The sequence below is a fragment of the Capra hircus genome, chromosome 7 (genome assembly GCF_001704415.2).
Source record: "Capra hircus breed San Clemente chromosome 7, ASM170441v1, whole genome shotgun sequence".
Taxonomy (NCBI): Eukaryota; Metazoa; Chordata; class Mammalia; order Artiodactyla; family Bovidae; genus Capra; species Capra hircus.
Window position 1 is genome coordinate 468,754 of NC_030814.1, and position 15,294 is coordinate 484,047.

Genomic DNA, 15,294 nt, shown 5'->3' on the forward strand with positions numbered 1-15,294 from the left:
ACGCAGAACCACAGACATGGAGGAGCCACAAGTAAGGAGAGCCGACTATAAATTATACTCAGCTTTGACTGCATGAAAGGTGGCACCCGTAACCTCTTGCTTAAGAGTCAACTGTAATTCTCTTCAAATCAGTACTATGAATGTACTGCGACTAAAATCAAAACCTCAAAAAGATGCTCACCAACAGCCAAGAAATTTCTGAAAAACATTAGGAATGCATCACTCCCACCATTTCTGAAAACACACCAGAAAACTGTAATTTAAACAATGCATTATTTATTAGGAAAATTAAATGCCTTAATTAGAGAATTTAACACATAATAAAACAGCACCCCAAATCAGGAAGAATGGATTTAAACAAATAGTTTTTGGACTTTTGAATAGAAGCTTTGTATTTTGCACTCTTCACAGAAATTAATTCCAAATGGAGATCTAGATGTATACATAATTAACTTAGAAGAAAACACAGAACATGCTCTATCTATACTTTGTAATAAAAGTCGTAAAAATATTTATCAATTTAACTATATATAAATATAAAACATCTGTTTAAAAAAGATACCAAAAGTAAAACTAAAGACAAGTGACCGACTGGGAGAAAACACTGAAACAGATGTAAAAATACTAGTATCTATATCCAAACTACATGAAAAACTCCTAACTAAGCCATGAGATAAAAAGACAAATCATTCACAGAAAAATGAGCAGTGTTGGCAAAAGGCAATTCACATGTCTAAAGCAAATATATGAAAAGATGTCCATCTTTACCTTTACCTACTAGTAAAGGTTTTTCCTAAACATAAACAATAAAAATGACAAATTTTCACCTATAAATTAAAAAAAAATTTAACCACTGAAGTATCTCTTTAAAACTGCCTAACTCTGGCTCACCAAGTCAAAGCTTAAGCATACAATAAATCCTTACATGTCCATATAATCATACAGGATGATACTCTTTTAGTATTGTTTGAAAATAGAAAAAAAAAAAAAAGGCAGTAAACTACCCTAGTGTCCATTATAGGCTAAGTAGGTTGTGGAACACTATACAAAAATCAACAGGTAAGATTAGGTGAAATTATATTCAAAGAGACCACGTAGAAAAGCTGCAGAATGATTTGCATATATCTATGTAAAAACTGAAGCTATACATTTCCTGTAGCAATTACATATATATACATTCACAGAAAACATGGCAGTGACTAAATGGAAAATTAGCAATTTTACTTCTAGGGAAGGTATTGGGATTGAGTGTTAATCAAAAATAGACTGATGTTTTTACAAGTAAAATGCAGTCATATACTACATTTGCAATTGAAAAGGTAAAGAAAAAGCAGCATGTACAAACTGATACATTTTACAAAAAACATATCCTCCCCAAAATTTTCCTTTGATGGCAAACATACAGGAAAAATTCTGAAAGGTTACCTGCCAAAATGATGCTTTAATACTATCTAAAGCTATCTCCAATAGAAACAATATACTGAACTCCTGCATTTTCATTTGAAAAAGAAAGTTCAAGATTTGTCACAGTAATACAATTTCATTTTAGAACTCTTATTATTGTTTTAGATATTTACAATCTTCACATTGTACATAACTGTATACTGAAATTTTGCCATATCTTTAGAATATAGTATTTTGGGCAAGGGGAAACAGTTTTTAAAATTAGAACTTAAGTGATAATTAGGGCTTCCCTGGTAGATCAGCTGGTAAAGAATCTGCCTGCAATGCAGGAGACCCCAGTTCAATCCCTGGGTTAGGAAGATCCCCGGGAGGAGGGATAAGCTACCCACTCCAGTTTTCTTGGGCTTCCCTGGTAGCTCAGACAATAAAGAATCCACCTGCAATGCAGGAGACCTATACAATCCTCACATTCTACATAACTGTACACTGAAATTTTGCCATATCTTTAGAATATAGTATTTGGGGCAAGGGGAAATACAGTTATTAGAGTTAGAACTTAAGTCATTATTAACATTTAAGTCAATGGCTTTACTAAGTTTATATACATTTCTAAAAGAACAAAGTACAAAACAATACTGGCTTATTTCTTTAGCAGTTTACTATTAATAATTCTACCTTTAACAAAAACACTTCACCATTAAACAAAAAACTTTGATAATTAAAGTTATTATTGATCAGCTTCTTGTGAAGACTATTCCTTCGGAGGTTATTCTGTAAAACTATATCCTAATTAGGATGGTACTGGCATTCAGGTACAACCAGCTGAATTTTATGAATGACACTACTTTTAACTATCAAAAGTTTGAACTTTTTATATTCTTATTTTGTTCTTAAAATAAGCTTTTAAGAATTGCTTATTATTAATTCACATATTGCTGAAGTCTTAAACCACACAAACAACAATGATGAAAAAAGGGAAAAGTGCCAGAGCTGTCTGGTTTCACAATAGTTACAATAGAAAAATGCAGTCAGCAGTTTCTTTCGAAATAAAAAGGTCATGAGTGGGGAAGAAAGATCTTTGAAGACTATCTTCAATGGAATTTGGAATTTCCCTTACCAATTCCAGGTATCTGTTCAACTGCCTGCTATAGCAAGTTGCCTTGTGAAAGCACCTCTCATATTAAAAAATTTAAGTTCCTTTAGAAAGGGCACAATGGAGAGAGGACTGGGCCAGTGTTCTAACTATGTTTTCATCAAAGGCCACTAAGGAAAGACACATGTCTTTTTACCTCATAACATGAAGGCACTTTTTAAACTATATATCACTTTTAACTTCAGTTTAACTTGGTAATACTTTACATGAGATATACCAGCATGTCTCAGTATGTTACAAACATTCAAAAAACACAAGCTTGGTGACGACAATTCAAAAGAAGTCATATCCAAGTAACTGATGAAGAAACTCAGAAAATGAAACTCAGTCTTCATTGGAGAAGACTCTTTACATCTTTAAAACAAAAGACAGGTGTAACTTTATTTCAAGAAAGTATTCAGCATTTGAAGTGGAGTCACAGTGGCTGACTAGTCAGTAGTGGTAGCATTTACTTTCCTTTCACACTGAAACTTGGAAAGCAAGGGTATGAGTTAGATTCAACCTCTTTAATGTAAAAGTCTTTGACTTAGCTACCTAACTTTATAACAAAGCACTTTTAATATAATTTAAAACACACATGCTTTGATTAAAAAGTGACTGTAAATGGATCCAGTTTTCTTCCAACTGTGACGCCAACTTTGTCATTTCTTCCAGAAGTACTGGCTCTGAAGGAAGCATTTTCAGGTGCAACTGAAAAGAAAAATGATAGCTGAACATTCAATGTAAGAAAAGTAAAATTTTGTTCACTCTGGATTTAACTGTTTTACAAGGAACCTCAGAAGACACTCTTCTTGATTTTTTTCTTAGGGCTGGTGTATTACACTCTCGCATCTCCCTCTCCTGTTGTGAGCCCTCATGGTTCTGTCGCTCTCTCAGTAAAACTGAAGTGATGACTCTCCTCTATTTAAGGAGAGTCCTGATACACATCAAGAAACAAAGTCCTAGTCCTAAATTTACAACTGTGGTAAATTTGGGGAAAAATACAGGAACAGTTTGCAGTATTTCTAATTTTTTTAATCTACATACTACCATCTACAAATTTACTTTTTAAATAATTTCAAATAATTAAGTCAAGTGAAAACTTTTTTAGATATTTATGAGATAAACAATCTATCTGCTATCACTGAAAATCAGCATCATCTACCTCCTTCAATATGTTAAAGTTCTCCACTGTATTTGTCATAAAAACAACTCTGCTACTGTCAAATCATTTGAAACTCCTTCAACCAGGACAGAAGTAAACCTTACTTTTTTCATGATCATTAAAAAAAAACCCTGCCAAAATGTTATTAAATAAAAAAGCTAATAGGTTAATATACTGATTGAATGAATGACATAGAAGTCAGGGGGTTGAGTCAAAATTGTGCTGAGCTAAAAAACAGAAGTCAACAAAGAACGTTGACAAGCTGCTGCCCCATCCAGCTATCCAGTATGGTAGTCACAAGGCCCAGAAAGCTGTTGAAATTAATTAAATTTCTATAAAATGAAAAACTCAGGTTTTCAGTCACATCAGCCACGATTCAAGTGCTCAGTAGCCACACGCAGTGAAGTGTGGATACAGAATGCTTCCATCTCTGCAGACATCTCTATCAGACAACACTTCTCTGGAGGAGGGCAAGCTGTGAAGTGCTGTCTCACATCTTAGACTTACCTTCAGAAACAGGGCGAGGTATGCCTGGGCCAACTCAAAATCACGCTTTCTGTCCAACATCATCCCAATCATCTTCAAGAAGCTCTTCATAATGTCTATTGAACCACCACAATCAGGAGATAAACTTCGAAGCTCTGTTTCAATTCCTGACGGGCCTAATTCTTTCAGAAGGTTAACAGCAGCTTCATCTACATTGTTTTAATAAGAATCCAGTTAGTATTGACAATCATTTCATTTAAGAAACTAGTTTTCATTTCAAATCCAACATATACTTAAATTTGCATTTTTAGCAAGTTCTTTCTATTAAGGCTGTTAAAATCTGATTAACACTTAGCACCAGACATTTTAACATGCTTATAAGTCAGTCAGAACAAACCCAATATAAGAAGGCTATAGAAGTATACACCAAGTTATTAATAGTATTTGCTAGTGAGAATAAGATGAGGGAATTTATTTTTGTATTACTTATAAAAATTATAAAAGTATCACTTGATCATCAACATGAATACTACAGAAATATACGTGGGGGAAGACTCCACCTTACTCACCACAAATCTACTTTTCCCTAGAAGTAAGCACTCTTATTTCATATACATCCCATGAAAACATAGTCTATACACTTCTATAAGGCGTTTGATATTACAATGGCAATGTCTATGCTTTTACGTTTCTGCAAAAGGACAATACCATCGACAAGAGTCTAATACATTTTACTTATTGTTTTTCAGTAGACATTAAATAACAGTGCCTCTCTTCTTTGTTCCCCCATAAATATACCAAGTCACTCCTTTCATAACCCTGCTACTCCTTAGCTATCAGTACAGGTGCCAGTCTTTGACCTCTGCCAATGTGCACTCAAGTGATACTGCCATGAAAACACAAAGCAACTGGGTCAGAAGACAAGAGGGCAGTCAAACGGGAGAATGACTGTGATCCTGTTAGCTGCTCACAGCTCTCGTGATCATTACTAGCTACAGATTGTAGCTTTCAAAATTTACAACACTCAATTTTTTAAAAAAGCCTTTTGGTGTGATAATTTGGTATTATCTGAAATTTCCTGAAACAACCGTCTACTGCAAACTGCACTGCAAATCGCACTTGTAAATAGAAAGAAGAGCAAAAAAGAAAGATTCCAATTTTCCATACAGACGGAACGAGAGGGTCTCAAAAGACTATCATCATCTTAGCATCTGAGTGTAGTGTCGCTCACCTACTGTAAACAAAGCAAAATCACTTCAGATTAAAACCAAGATTTCAATCCTTTTGGCTTTTACTTTCAACTACTGAGAAATCTGCTAATATTTCACTCAATTCTCTTCATATGAAGTAACATAATAAGCTGAAATACTTGGTAAAATATTTTATAATTTAACTTACATTTATTATTTACCAGTCCTTCCTCAAGTTTCAAGCAGAAATCTGATTTTTGAGCCAAAATTCCAAGATTTACCACTTTAGACTTAAACAAAAACAAATACACATTATTCAAAAGCCACAAATGTACCAAAAATTTACAGTTTATAATTAAAAGCTAGCACTAATTTACTCTGTATCTGTAACACTGGGTCTTGGTTAAAACTGCAAATGTGCAACTGACAATGCACCCTGTGTTCCCCGAACGCTCCCTCTAACCTGGCTCTCACCTGCTGAGGACCACTGTTTTGTTCAGGTGCAGCAAATCTGGGTACAAGACCAGGAACAGTCGGAATGAAAAATGGTGCTGATTTGGGTACTTTGGGTGGTTCCTTTGGTTTATTCTTTTTCTAATTAAGAAAAGTGAGAAAAGGAAAAAAATACTAGTAATTATCTTGTCAATAGTTTCTAACATTTAATTCCCACTTAATTTTTAAAAAGCCCCAAAAGTAAAAAAAAAAATAAAAAGAATTAAATTCAGATTAGGATACTGAAATGAAATCCCAAACAACCAATATACCACAGATATCCTTTAATTGGGCTTCCCAATGCAAACCTCTAGTACTCTTGCTGATAAGGCAAAGGGAAAATGACAGAGTTCAGGAGAAGCTCTGAGGCAAAAACAGCTCATTTTCCTGAAACATGAATATATAGGTGAAGAAGTAACAAGCAATTTTGAACTTCTTTTACACTGAAATACAAGATGGGCTAGAAAGCAAAATTTACATAAATGCTCAACAGTTTTTCAAATTTCTCTTCTCCGAAAGAAATCTGGAGCCAGAGGTAGTCTCTTCCATTAAAAGTAATTTAGTAAATTTTGTGTGTAGGTGTGAAGCATTCCCGTAATTCTTCTATTTTATTGGAATTTTTATTTCTCCTTAGTACTTTCTGTTTTTAAAAAGCAAGAGAATACTACCGTTCCTTCATAAAGTATTTCAAGTGTCAGTAAAATTCTATCACAAAAATTCCACTGGAATCCCCACGGACAGAATTCAGTTTTGGTGACTACACTGTAACATATCACTATCTCAAGAGAATGTGATGGACTCTCAAGCAGTCTCACAATTTCACCTTACACTACTCATCTTCCATTCTTTAGGAACTGGGGGGAGATTTGCTTTTTGAAAGAGTCAAGGCTATCTGTGGCCTCTTGGAGCCCACAGCAATGCAAGCACAGCCTTCTTTGTGATGGGGAAACTGTAGTAACGTAGTTAAGAGTCAGTTACCCTTCCTAACCCACTGTTCTTGAGTTAGAAGGCAGTCACTGAGTTGTAAATAAAAACAAAAGGCTTTGGAGCAGTTCCATAGGGCTCTGGAATTACCTAATTTCATAAAGGAAACCGTAAGTATAAAAGTTAACCACAGGACAAAAATAAAAATTCTAATTTCTTTCATTCGAAGGAAATTAAAATACCGGAGGTGTTATAAAGAGCATTCATTCACATTTCTCTGTATTTTTATGCAGAACAAACTGTATCTTAGCAAGAAGAGTACCCACCAAATTTAGCTCAATTAATTGGGCATTATTCTAACTGGTCCGCTCACACTCACCTACTTGTACTTTATGTATTGCTCTTAAAGCCATTCCATAAACTACTTCCTTTCCAGTTGACAGACTAGACAATGTAACTATGTACCTAAACAACATAAAGCGAAAGTGAAAGTTGCTCAGTCGTGTCCGACTCTTTGCAACCCCACAGACTGTACAGTTCATGGGATTCTTCAGGCCAGAATACTGGAGTGGGTAGCCTACTCCTTCTCCAGCGGATTTTCCCTACCCAGGAATCGAACCGGTGTCCCCTGCATTGCAGGCAGATTCTTTACCAACTGAGCTATCAGGGAAGTCCTAAACAATATACCTTTATACTGAAGCCCAATCTTTCAAAAGGTGAGCAATAAAAAGGAGCACTTTCAAATTTTGAGTCAAATGACCATGTGAAAACTTCTCTCTTTTCTTACCCGAGACATGTATGCCTTTTCTGGTGCCAATTTACTAGCTACAAAAATAGTGACAGCATGTCATAGTTATCTGCCAGTGTTCCTTACACTTTTTTATGCCAGCCCATAATGTGACTTAGTACACAAATAAACTCTAGTGACTGTATGTCTGCTCAGTGCTGTGCTTAGTCACTCAGTCATGTCCAACTCTGCGACCCTGTGGACTGCAGCCTGCCAGGCTCCTCTGTCCATGAGATTCTCCAACCAAGAATACCCAAGTGGGTTGCCATGCCCTCCCTCAGGGGATCTTCCCAATCTAGGGGCTGAACCCAGGTCTCCCGCATTGCAGGTGGATTCTTTACCATCTGAACCATCTGGGAAGACCAGGTTAAAGCGTCTGCCTGCAATGCGGGAGACCTGGGTTCGATTCCTGGGTTGGGAAGATCCTCTAGAGAAGGAAATGGCAACCCACTCCAGTATTCTTGCCTGGAGAATCCCAAAGATGGAGAAGCCTGGTGGGCTACAGTCCAGGGGGTATGCAAAGAGTCGGATATGACTGAGTGACTTCACTTCCTATCTCTCATCCAGGGGACCTTCCCAACCCAGGAATCAAACCAGATTGCAGGGAGCTGCTTTACCAGCTGAGCTACCAAGGATGCCTGACTGTATGTATATATCTAACCAAGTTGAGTTTCATAATACAAAACACCCTAATTCTCAGAAGATAATCTCTGAAATTTTCTAGTCTGTATGTTTCAGTTGCTTTTGATACTCACAAATAGTGGTCATGAAACATGCTTTGAAACACATTAATTCATACCATAACTGTCCATTTCTCATGTAAAACTGTACTCCTCAAGGACAAAGGGCTAAATTATTTTCCACTGCTTTTATCTCAGGATGCTATCTACTACCTAGTTCATATTAATTTATGTGCCTGAACCCAAAAGCAAACCTTCCTGTAGCAGACAGAGCAGGGTGTGGTATGATAAAGAGCGACTGAAGTTTAATTTTAAAAAGACCAGTCAAAGTATTCCAGTCCCCAAATGTCCAGAAACAGAAACATCACACATTATGATGACTTTCCCCCTCATCTCGTAAGTTAAGTGAGGTCAGGCAAGGCTTAAAACACCCGATTTCTAACAGCTCTGTGGTTGCAGGCTATACTACTGCTATATTTGAAGGTTCTTAAGTGCTCTCAAAGTAGACATATATACATGGAGAAAGTCTTGTAATACTAAATTAAACAGCATTCAGCTAAATGGTATTTGCTTTACTATCTTAGGCATTAACTACTCCACCTAAAGACCTCCAAGAAAGGGAAGTTATCTTTATTAAAGAATATACTTTTGGAATATGTCTTCAGGGGCCAATATTAAGTGCACTATAGTATTACCTTAATAACATCAAGATTAAGAAGGTTTCTCCACCGGGATTCAGGAAGGAGTGACAGAGTCACCAACTGCTCACCCAGCTGTTCTGGGGAGTCATACTCTATCATTTCATCACTTGGTTCTACAGTTTCTTCTGATAATTCTACATCTTAAAACAAAACATTTTCAAATTAATGCTGAAATTTTTATCATATAAAAGCAACTCAATTACCGTCAAATCCATTAGTATTTCATAACCTGTTCACTCAATATAACTTGTAAACTCTATTCATTTTCTTATTTTCTCATATTAAGTACAAATTCCATCGCCAGACTCAAAATATTTCTCCACTGTTTCACATGAATACTCCATCAATTATGTCTTTGTTTATATAAAGATTCATGAAGTCATTCAAAATACTTCATTAAGATAAAAAAATATTGTGATTGAATGCATTAAACTTTGCCTTCAGTGGCGATATCCTACAGGTTAGGTTTATTATATTATGCTTCAAAAACTACTAGATTTTTATTACCTTGGGTTTGACAAGTACCAGGAAGCATCACTACTGAAGGAACGTAATCTGTGGGAAGTGGCCGTAATGAAACAACTGAATACAGGGAAATATTGGACCTGAGACATAAAGAACATAAGCAATATTACAAAATTAATTAAAAATGTTTTCAGAGAAGCTTCGATTACTGGTAACAAGCTCCATGATCTTGAACTTGGCTACAAATTACAATCACTTGTTAAAAAAAAAACCTCAAAAATAGATAGTATTAATTTCAAAATGCTTTGACTCGTATCCCAGATGTCATCACAAGAAAGCTGTCTATAAGCATTATGAACAGAGACTTTATTTTTAATGTAGCACAAAAAAGTACTTGGGAGATCGGTAGTGGATACTATTTTTATAATGTAACATAACATCCACTCATTTATGCGGCTTTGACAAATGGCACCCTTCCCCTGAGGGAACTGCAGCAGAAGGAGAAAGGGACTCAGAGCTCTGAGCCAGAGGGCGATTGCGCGGCCAAATCTCCGGGGTGCTGAGCAGCCACGGGTCCCCATCTCTAGAACGGTCCTTTAGGCCAGATCTTGGGGGTGCTGAGCAGCCATGGGTTCCCCGTCTCTAGAACGGTCCTTTAGGCCAGATCTTGGGGGTGCTGAGCAGCCACGGGTCCCCGTCTCTAGAACGGTCCTTTAGGCCAGATCTTTGGGGTGCTGAGCAGTCACGGGTCCCCGTCTCTAGAACGGTCCTTTAGGCCAGATCTTTGGGGTGCTGAGCAGTCACGGGTCCCCGTCTCTAGAACGGTCCTTTAAGTGCTGCATGACCCTGTGCCATGGCTCTGGACCTGACTAATCTGGTCCACATCTGACTAAGCAAGATGTGAGTATCTGTCCCAAAGTGGGCTGATCATATTGTTTCCTGTACATAATGAATCAGGAATGGGAAATAAAACCTGGAAAGACCAAGCTCTGAGTTATGTTAACAGCTGCACTATCTGCTCTGTTGCTGAGGCACCACACCACCACTCTTCTCTTATCCTGACTGTTCAAGCCTCAAAGATTCCAGGAGATACTCCATTCGGCTTATTAAGGTGACCAGAGTCTATTTCTATTATATATTAAATTTATTTTCACATCCTAAAAAGTCAATTGAAAATCGTGTAAGTAGAAAAGGAATTCATTTTTTTCTCTTCCTCAATAATAAGAGTTTAATTATAAACTCACTTATCCTTTCTGCAAATAGAAGTCAAATAGGGTAACAAAAATCAAACATGTTCAACTCTTTGCAACCCCATGAACTATACAGTCCATGGAATTCTCCAGGCCAGAATACTGGAGTGGGTAGCCTTTCCCTTTTCCAGGGGATCTTCCCAACACAGGGATCAAACCCAGGTCTCCTGCACTGCAGGCAGATTCTTTACCAGCTCAGCCACCAGGGAAGCCCTATTACTATCCTCTCTGCAAATAAAAGTCACAGATTAAAATCTGTGGCTAACAGATAAAAATCAAACACATGTAGCTTAGAATATACACTTGAGCTGCTGCTGCTGCTAAGTCGCTTCAGTCACGTCCAACTCTGTGCGACCCCATAGATGGCAGCCCACCAGGCTCCCCTGTCCCTGGGATTCTCCAGGCAAGAATACTGGAGTGGGCTGCCATTTCCTTCTCCAATGCATGAAAGTGAAAAGGGAAAGTGAAGTCGCTCAGTTGTGTCCGACTCTTAGCGACCCCATGGACTGCAGCCCACCAGGCTCCTCCGTCCATGGGATTTTCCAGGCAAGAGTGCTAGAGTGGGGTGCGCTACCTAAATTATCAAGCAGAAGCTGACTCGACTGTAGACTTAGGTGAACTTTGTGACACTTCCATTTTATAAGTCAAAAAATCCCAAAAAACTGAAGGGCAACGTTAGCAACTATGACTGTCTGACATCACCTTCCTTTTCTTCTTACCCCAGAAAGAACTATTTATGAGAGAACTTACCACAGATAAACTCCAAGGTGGTCGACATGGGAGGTGGCCAGAAAGTCTCCAGTCGGGGACATAGTGACATTAAGAGGAGCCGAGTCCAACAAGAAGCTGTCTATAAGACTATAGGAAGAACCAAGACGTTAGTCCTTCAACTCTACTAAAAAGCACACAATTCACAAAATATCATTTTGCTAAAAGAACAAAGGGTAAGAGATGCAGAAAATGTTTGCTTTTTATTTTTCAATCACCAACACCAAAAAGTCATCACTAACAAAGAGCTTTGTCAACTAAGCTATGATGGGAAAATAATCTCCTCAATGAGAAAGACCCAGAACACTAAAGAGATCAATTAACTTTTAGAGAGAGTTTCAATAACAGGGAGAATACAGGAGGCAATGCTGTTTTTCTGGAATGCCATTTTGGTAGGTTCGGAAACAATTCTGAAGATGTCACACATTTAAAATAAATTATCAGCACTCTCCTGCATTGGTTATGCCAGTGAAAATAACAAAAGGGGTAGGCAACAGAAGAAAGAAATAAAATGGCCACGGGAGAATGGTAGTGGGGGAAAAAAGTTCGAACAATTCTGTTTTTCAAACAGGTAACCGCGCGCTACACAGCAAACAGGAAATTGAGTCCATGTAGCACCAGCATAAAGCGGTTCACGGTTCTAGCCCCACGGACACTCCAGACAGCCGTGAGCAGGGGCTGTGGAAGCTGGGGAGGAAAAGGGAGCAACGGCTCCCCAGAAGACGACGCACAGCAGGCTCCTCAGGGAGAAGCGTGTGCAATGATCGTGCACCTCACAGACGGGCAGGACGTCTGCAGATGCGGATGGTCAAGAAAGCGCCTTCTAAGGGAGGAGGAATGTGGAAGGCGAGGCGAGGGGAGCCGTGTCCAGTGAGGAATGCAGTTTGGTCTTGAATACCAAATATCTGAGTTTGTTTTATCTTTGAATCAATGGAAAGCCACTACAGGCTTTTGAGCAGATAGCAGTATTTCTACTTTCATAAGAAAATCTGGCAGTAGAATGTGGAATATATCTGAACAGGAAGAACACTGAGATTATGGCAGCAGTCATCTAACAAGCAGGGAAGATCTGAACTAGGATAGTGGCAGCGGGAAGCGAAACGAGGCGAATGTAAGGAGCAAACAGAAAGGCCTAACTCACAGGCACACTGCAGACGAGGCTTCCTAGGCGGGCTGAGAGTGTGAGTACTCTATGCACCTTAAGATCGGTGTGCTAGTTTTAGTAAGAGCTGTTTCAAAAACTACTTTATTCACTGAAGCCATTACATTATCCATGAGAAGCCATGGCAAAATGACTGAAGTTCAGAATCTTCAGTAATTACATTATTTCAATAAAGACAACAACAGGAGTTAACACTGTTTTCAGTGTTCCATGCTAGGAGTATTCTGAGCACTTGTGACTATTAATTCAATCCTCACAGCCCCATGAGGCAGATCCATCCTTACTATACCCGTTAAAAAAATGAGGCCCAGTCATACTTGCTCAAGGTAGAAGGTGACAGAGACATACCTGTCACCAAGCAGTCTGCACACGTAATCAGAAGAGCTCAGTAACACCGCTGCTGACACTAAAGGTCCAGCAGACAGCACACACACCCAGGTGACTACAGCGCGACTCACGGAAACACTCTGAGCAGCTCAAACGCGACACGGAGGCAGTGACTAAAGGACCTGTCCATAACAAAATCTTTCTCCATTTGTTCAGAGTGATTAACAACCATAAACCTTAACTAATGAATACAAAATAGTAGGACAGGACCAAAATTAGCAGCACTACAAACAAACGAAAGTGGGCTCAGGACGACGACTGATGTTTAAATTCTCACTATGGGGAAAAAATGTGATTAATAATCTGTCTGATTTCTGTTCAACCATTCCTGGAAACTCACAGGAACAGCTGCTTGAGGGATCAAACAAATGGGGGAAAAGGACATTTGCTAAACACTTTTTATATACCAGAGACTGTCAAATTATTTAATTCATTTAATACAAACAACTCAGAGAACAACCACTATCTCAATGTACACTGATGACTAAGCCTAAACTCAGGAATTTTAGATCTCATCATCTCTTCTTTGTCTTAATACTTCCTCACTGAAGTGTGTGTGACGGATGAAACTCCCTGACGTGTTCAGAATCTATCTGTTAAAGAGGAATCTACTGCTTGAGCAAATTTATTTTACTTGATACTGTAATTATTTTGGCAAATTCACTGTGCAACGTGGTCTCCACAGCTGTTAAGTGTGGGTAGACTGGCCTTCCATTATGTAAAAGCATCAAGTCGAGGAAGTGGTTTCCACATACACAGCATGTTTTACATGGCCACAGTTGCTCATGAAGCCTAAGCGTACAGGTTTAATCCCAGACCTAACTACCATATTGTCACCATTTTAACATTTTGAGAAAATGTTAAAAGAAATCCTCATTGTAAGGGGTCAAATTTTTAAGCACGAAGTCCCATGCATACAGGTAACATTCACTCACTTCTGATTCTATTCTAAACCAGTGCAGACAATGTCTAGATGCTCCGTCTCCACAGCGACGGAGCCCTCAATGAATGGAACAAACGGAAGGCTTTGCCTCAGCGGGAAATGCGGAGCACACTCTATTCCAGCCATGCGCGCGCAATGCCCCTCAGAGAGCAGCGGCTGGGCGGGCAAGACCCAGCAAAACGCAAAATTCCATGAAAGCCGTTCAATTTCATATTTTTCTCACCCTGAAAAGTGTTCAATCTAAACTCTTAAGAGATTAAAAGTAACCATAAATAAAAGGTGGTAGCAGATGACAGATAATTTCAGGGACAAACATTTCAACCTCACTTCTCTGAGAACGCCACAAACAGAAGAAAATTTTCCACACTTAAAGAAACCCCTTTACAGGAAACAGTTCGGCACCTATGCCTCTGTTTCAGACAGACACAATCAGTCCCCGAGGGCTGCATCTGCATGCTACCACACCAGAGGGCTACTCACACACAGCTTCACGTGTAGCCGCTGTAATGAGTGTAGTCATTCCTCACATATTTAACAGGTTATGTAAATGATAAAACTGCTTACTGAAGAAAACACTAGGAACCCCCAAAGCTTGTCGTACTAATTATGTTTAAGAAAACAGTGAAATAAAAAAGGCCAATGATTACCTACAGCTGTATGGTCCTTACTGTATCTTCTACATCAAGAAAACCAAACTCTCCTTAGAACATACGCAAGCAAGGCTGGTACCACAACTGCTGGGAAATCTTTCTTTCTCTTACGCTAACCACAGCAAAATACCACCGACCAACGATGCTGCCTTGGGCAGATCACTTACTTCTGAGCCTCCATTTCCTCATCTGTGAAACGGGACTAAAACCAGTACCTCCCTAACAGAATATGAGACAAGATGAAAACTAAAGCACTCGAAGTGCCAGAAGTCCATGGAAAAAGTCGGCTGCAGCAGGGCGGCAGCAGCGGTGGGAGACTGCTCTTCAGCCTTCTCATTTGCTCCACTTCAAATCTTACCCAAAGAGGTCGTTATTTGTGTCTTTATTAAAAGCATACTTTGGTACAACCAGTGTAGATATTATCATCTTTTAACAATCCCTATGGGACTCATCTCTCGCTCTTGCGTTCCCCCAGCTTAGTTTCTCTGTATTCACTTAAAACTGTCTGTGTTCACTGAAAAATAAGATGCCAGAGTTGAATGTCAGATTTAAATGTGTTCATCTTTTTACTAAAATAAGAAATTCAGCAAAAAGCCTTATGCTGAGTCAAAGATTGGTGGCTCTGAATGCTACTTTCGGATCCTAATTTTTCCAATCCCAAAAAAACTGACCACTTTTAAAAAACATTCTATTTAGTACTATTGAACA

The 15,294-nt window shown here is 38.5% G+C and overlaps 1 protein-coding gene across 1 annotated transcript in view; it reads right to left on the minus strand.

The window, feature by feature from the left end:
- Nucleotides 255-15,294, minus strand: part of WDR36 (WD repeat domain 36) — a 44,265-nt gene continuing 29,225 nt past the window's right edge. Inside the window, exons 17-23 of the mRNA XM_005683496.3 lie at nt 11,427-11,534; nt 9,469-9,566; nt 8,956-9,101; nt 5,852-5,971; nt 5,586-5,667; nt 4,209-4,396; nt 255-3,247 (exon numbers count right to left, since the gene is read on the minus strand). Of these exons, the coding sequence (XP_005683553.2) occupies nt 3,098-3,247; nt 4,209-4,396; nt 5,586-5,667; nt 5,852-5,971; nt 8,956-9,101; nt 9,469-9,566; nt 11,427-11,534 (892 nt within the window). The 3' untranslated portion in view covers nt 255-3,097. The remainder of the gene's footprint in view (nt 3,248-4,208; nt 4,397-5,585; nt 5,668-5,851; nt 5,972-8,955; nt 9,102-9,468; nt 9,567-11,426; nt 11,535-15,294) is intronic.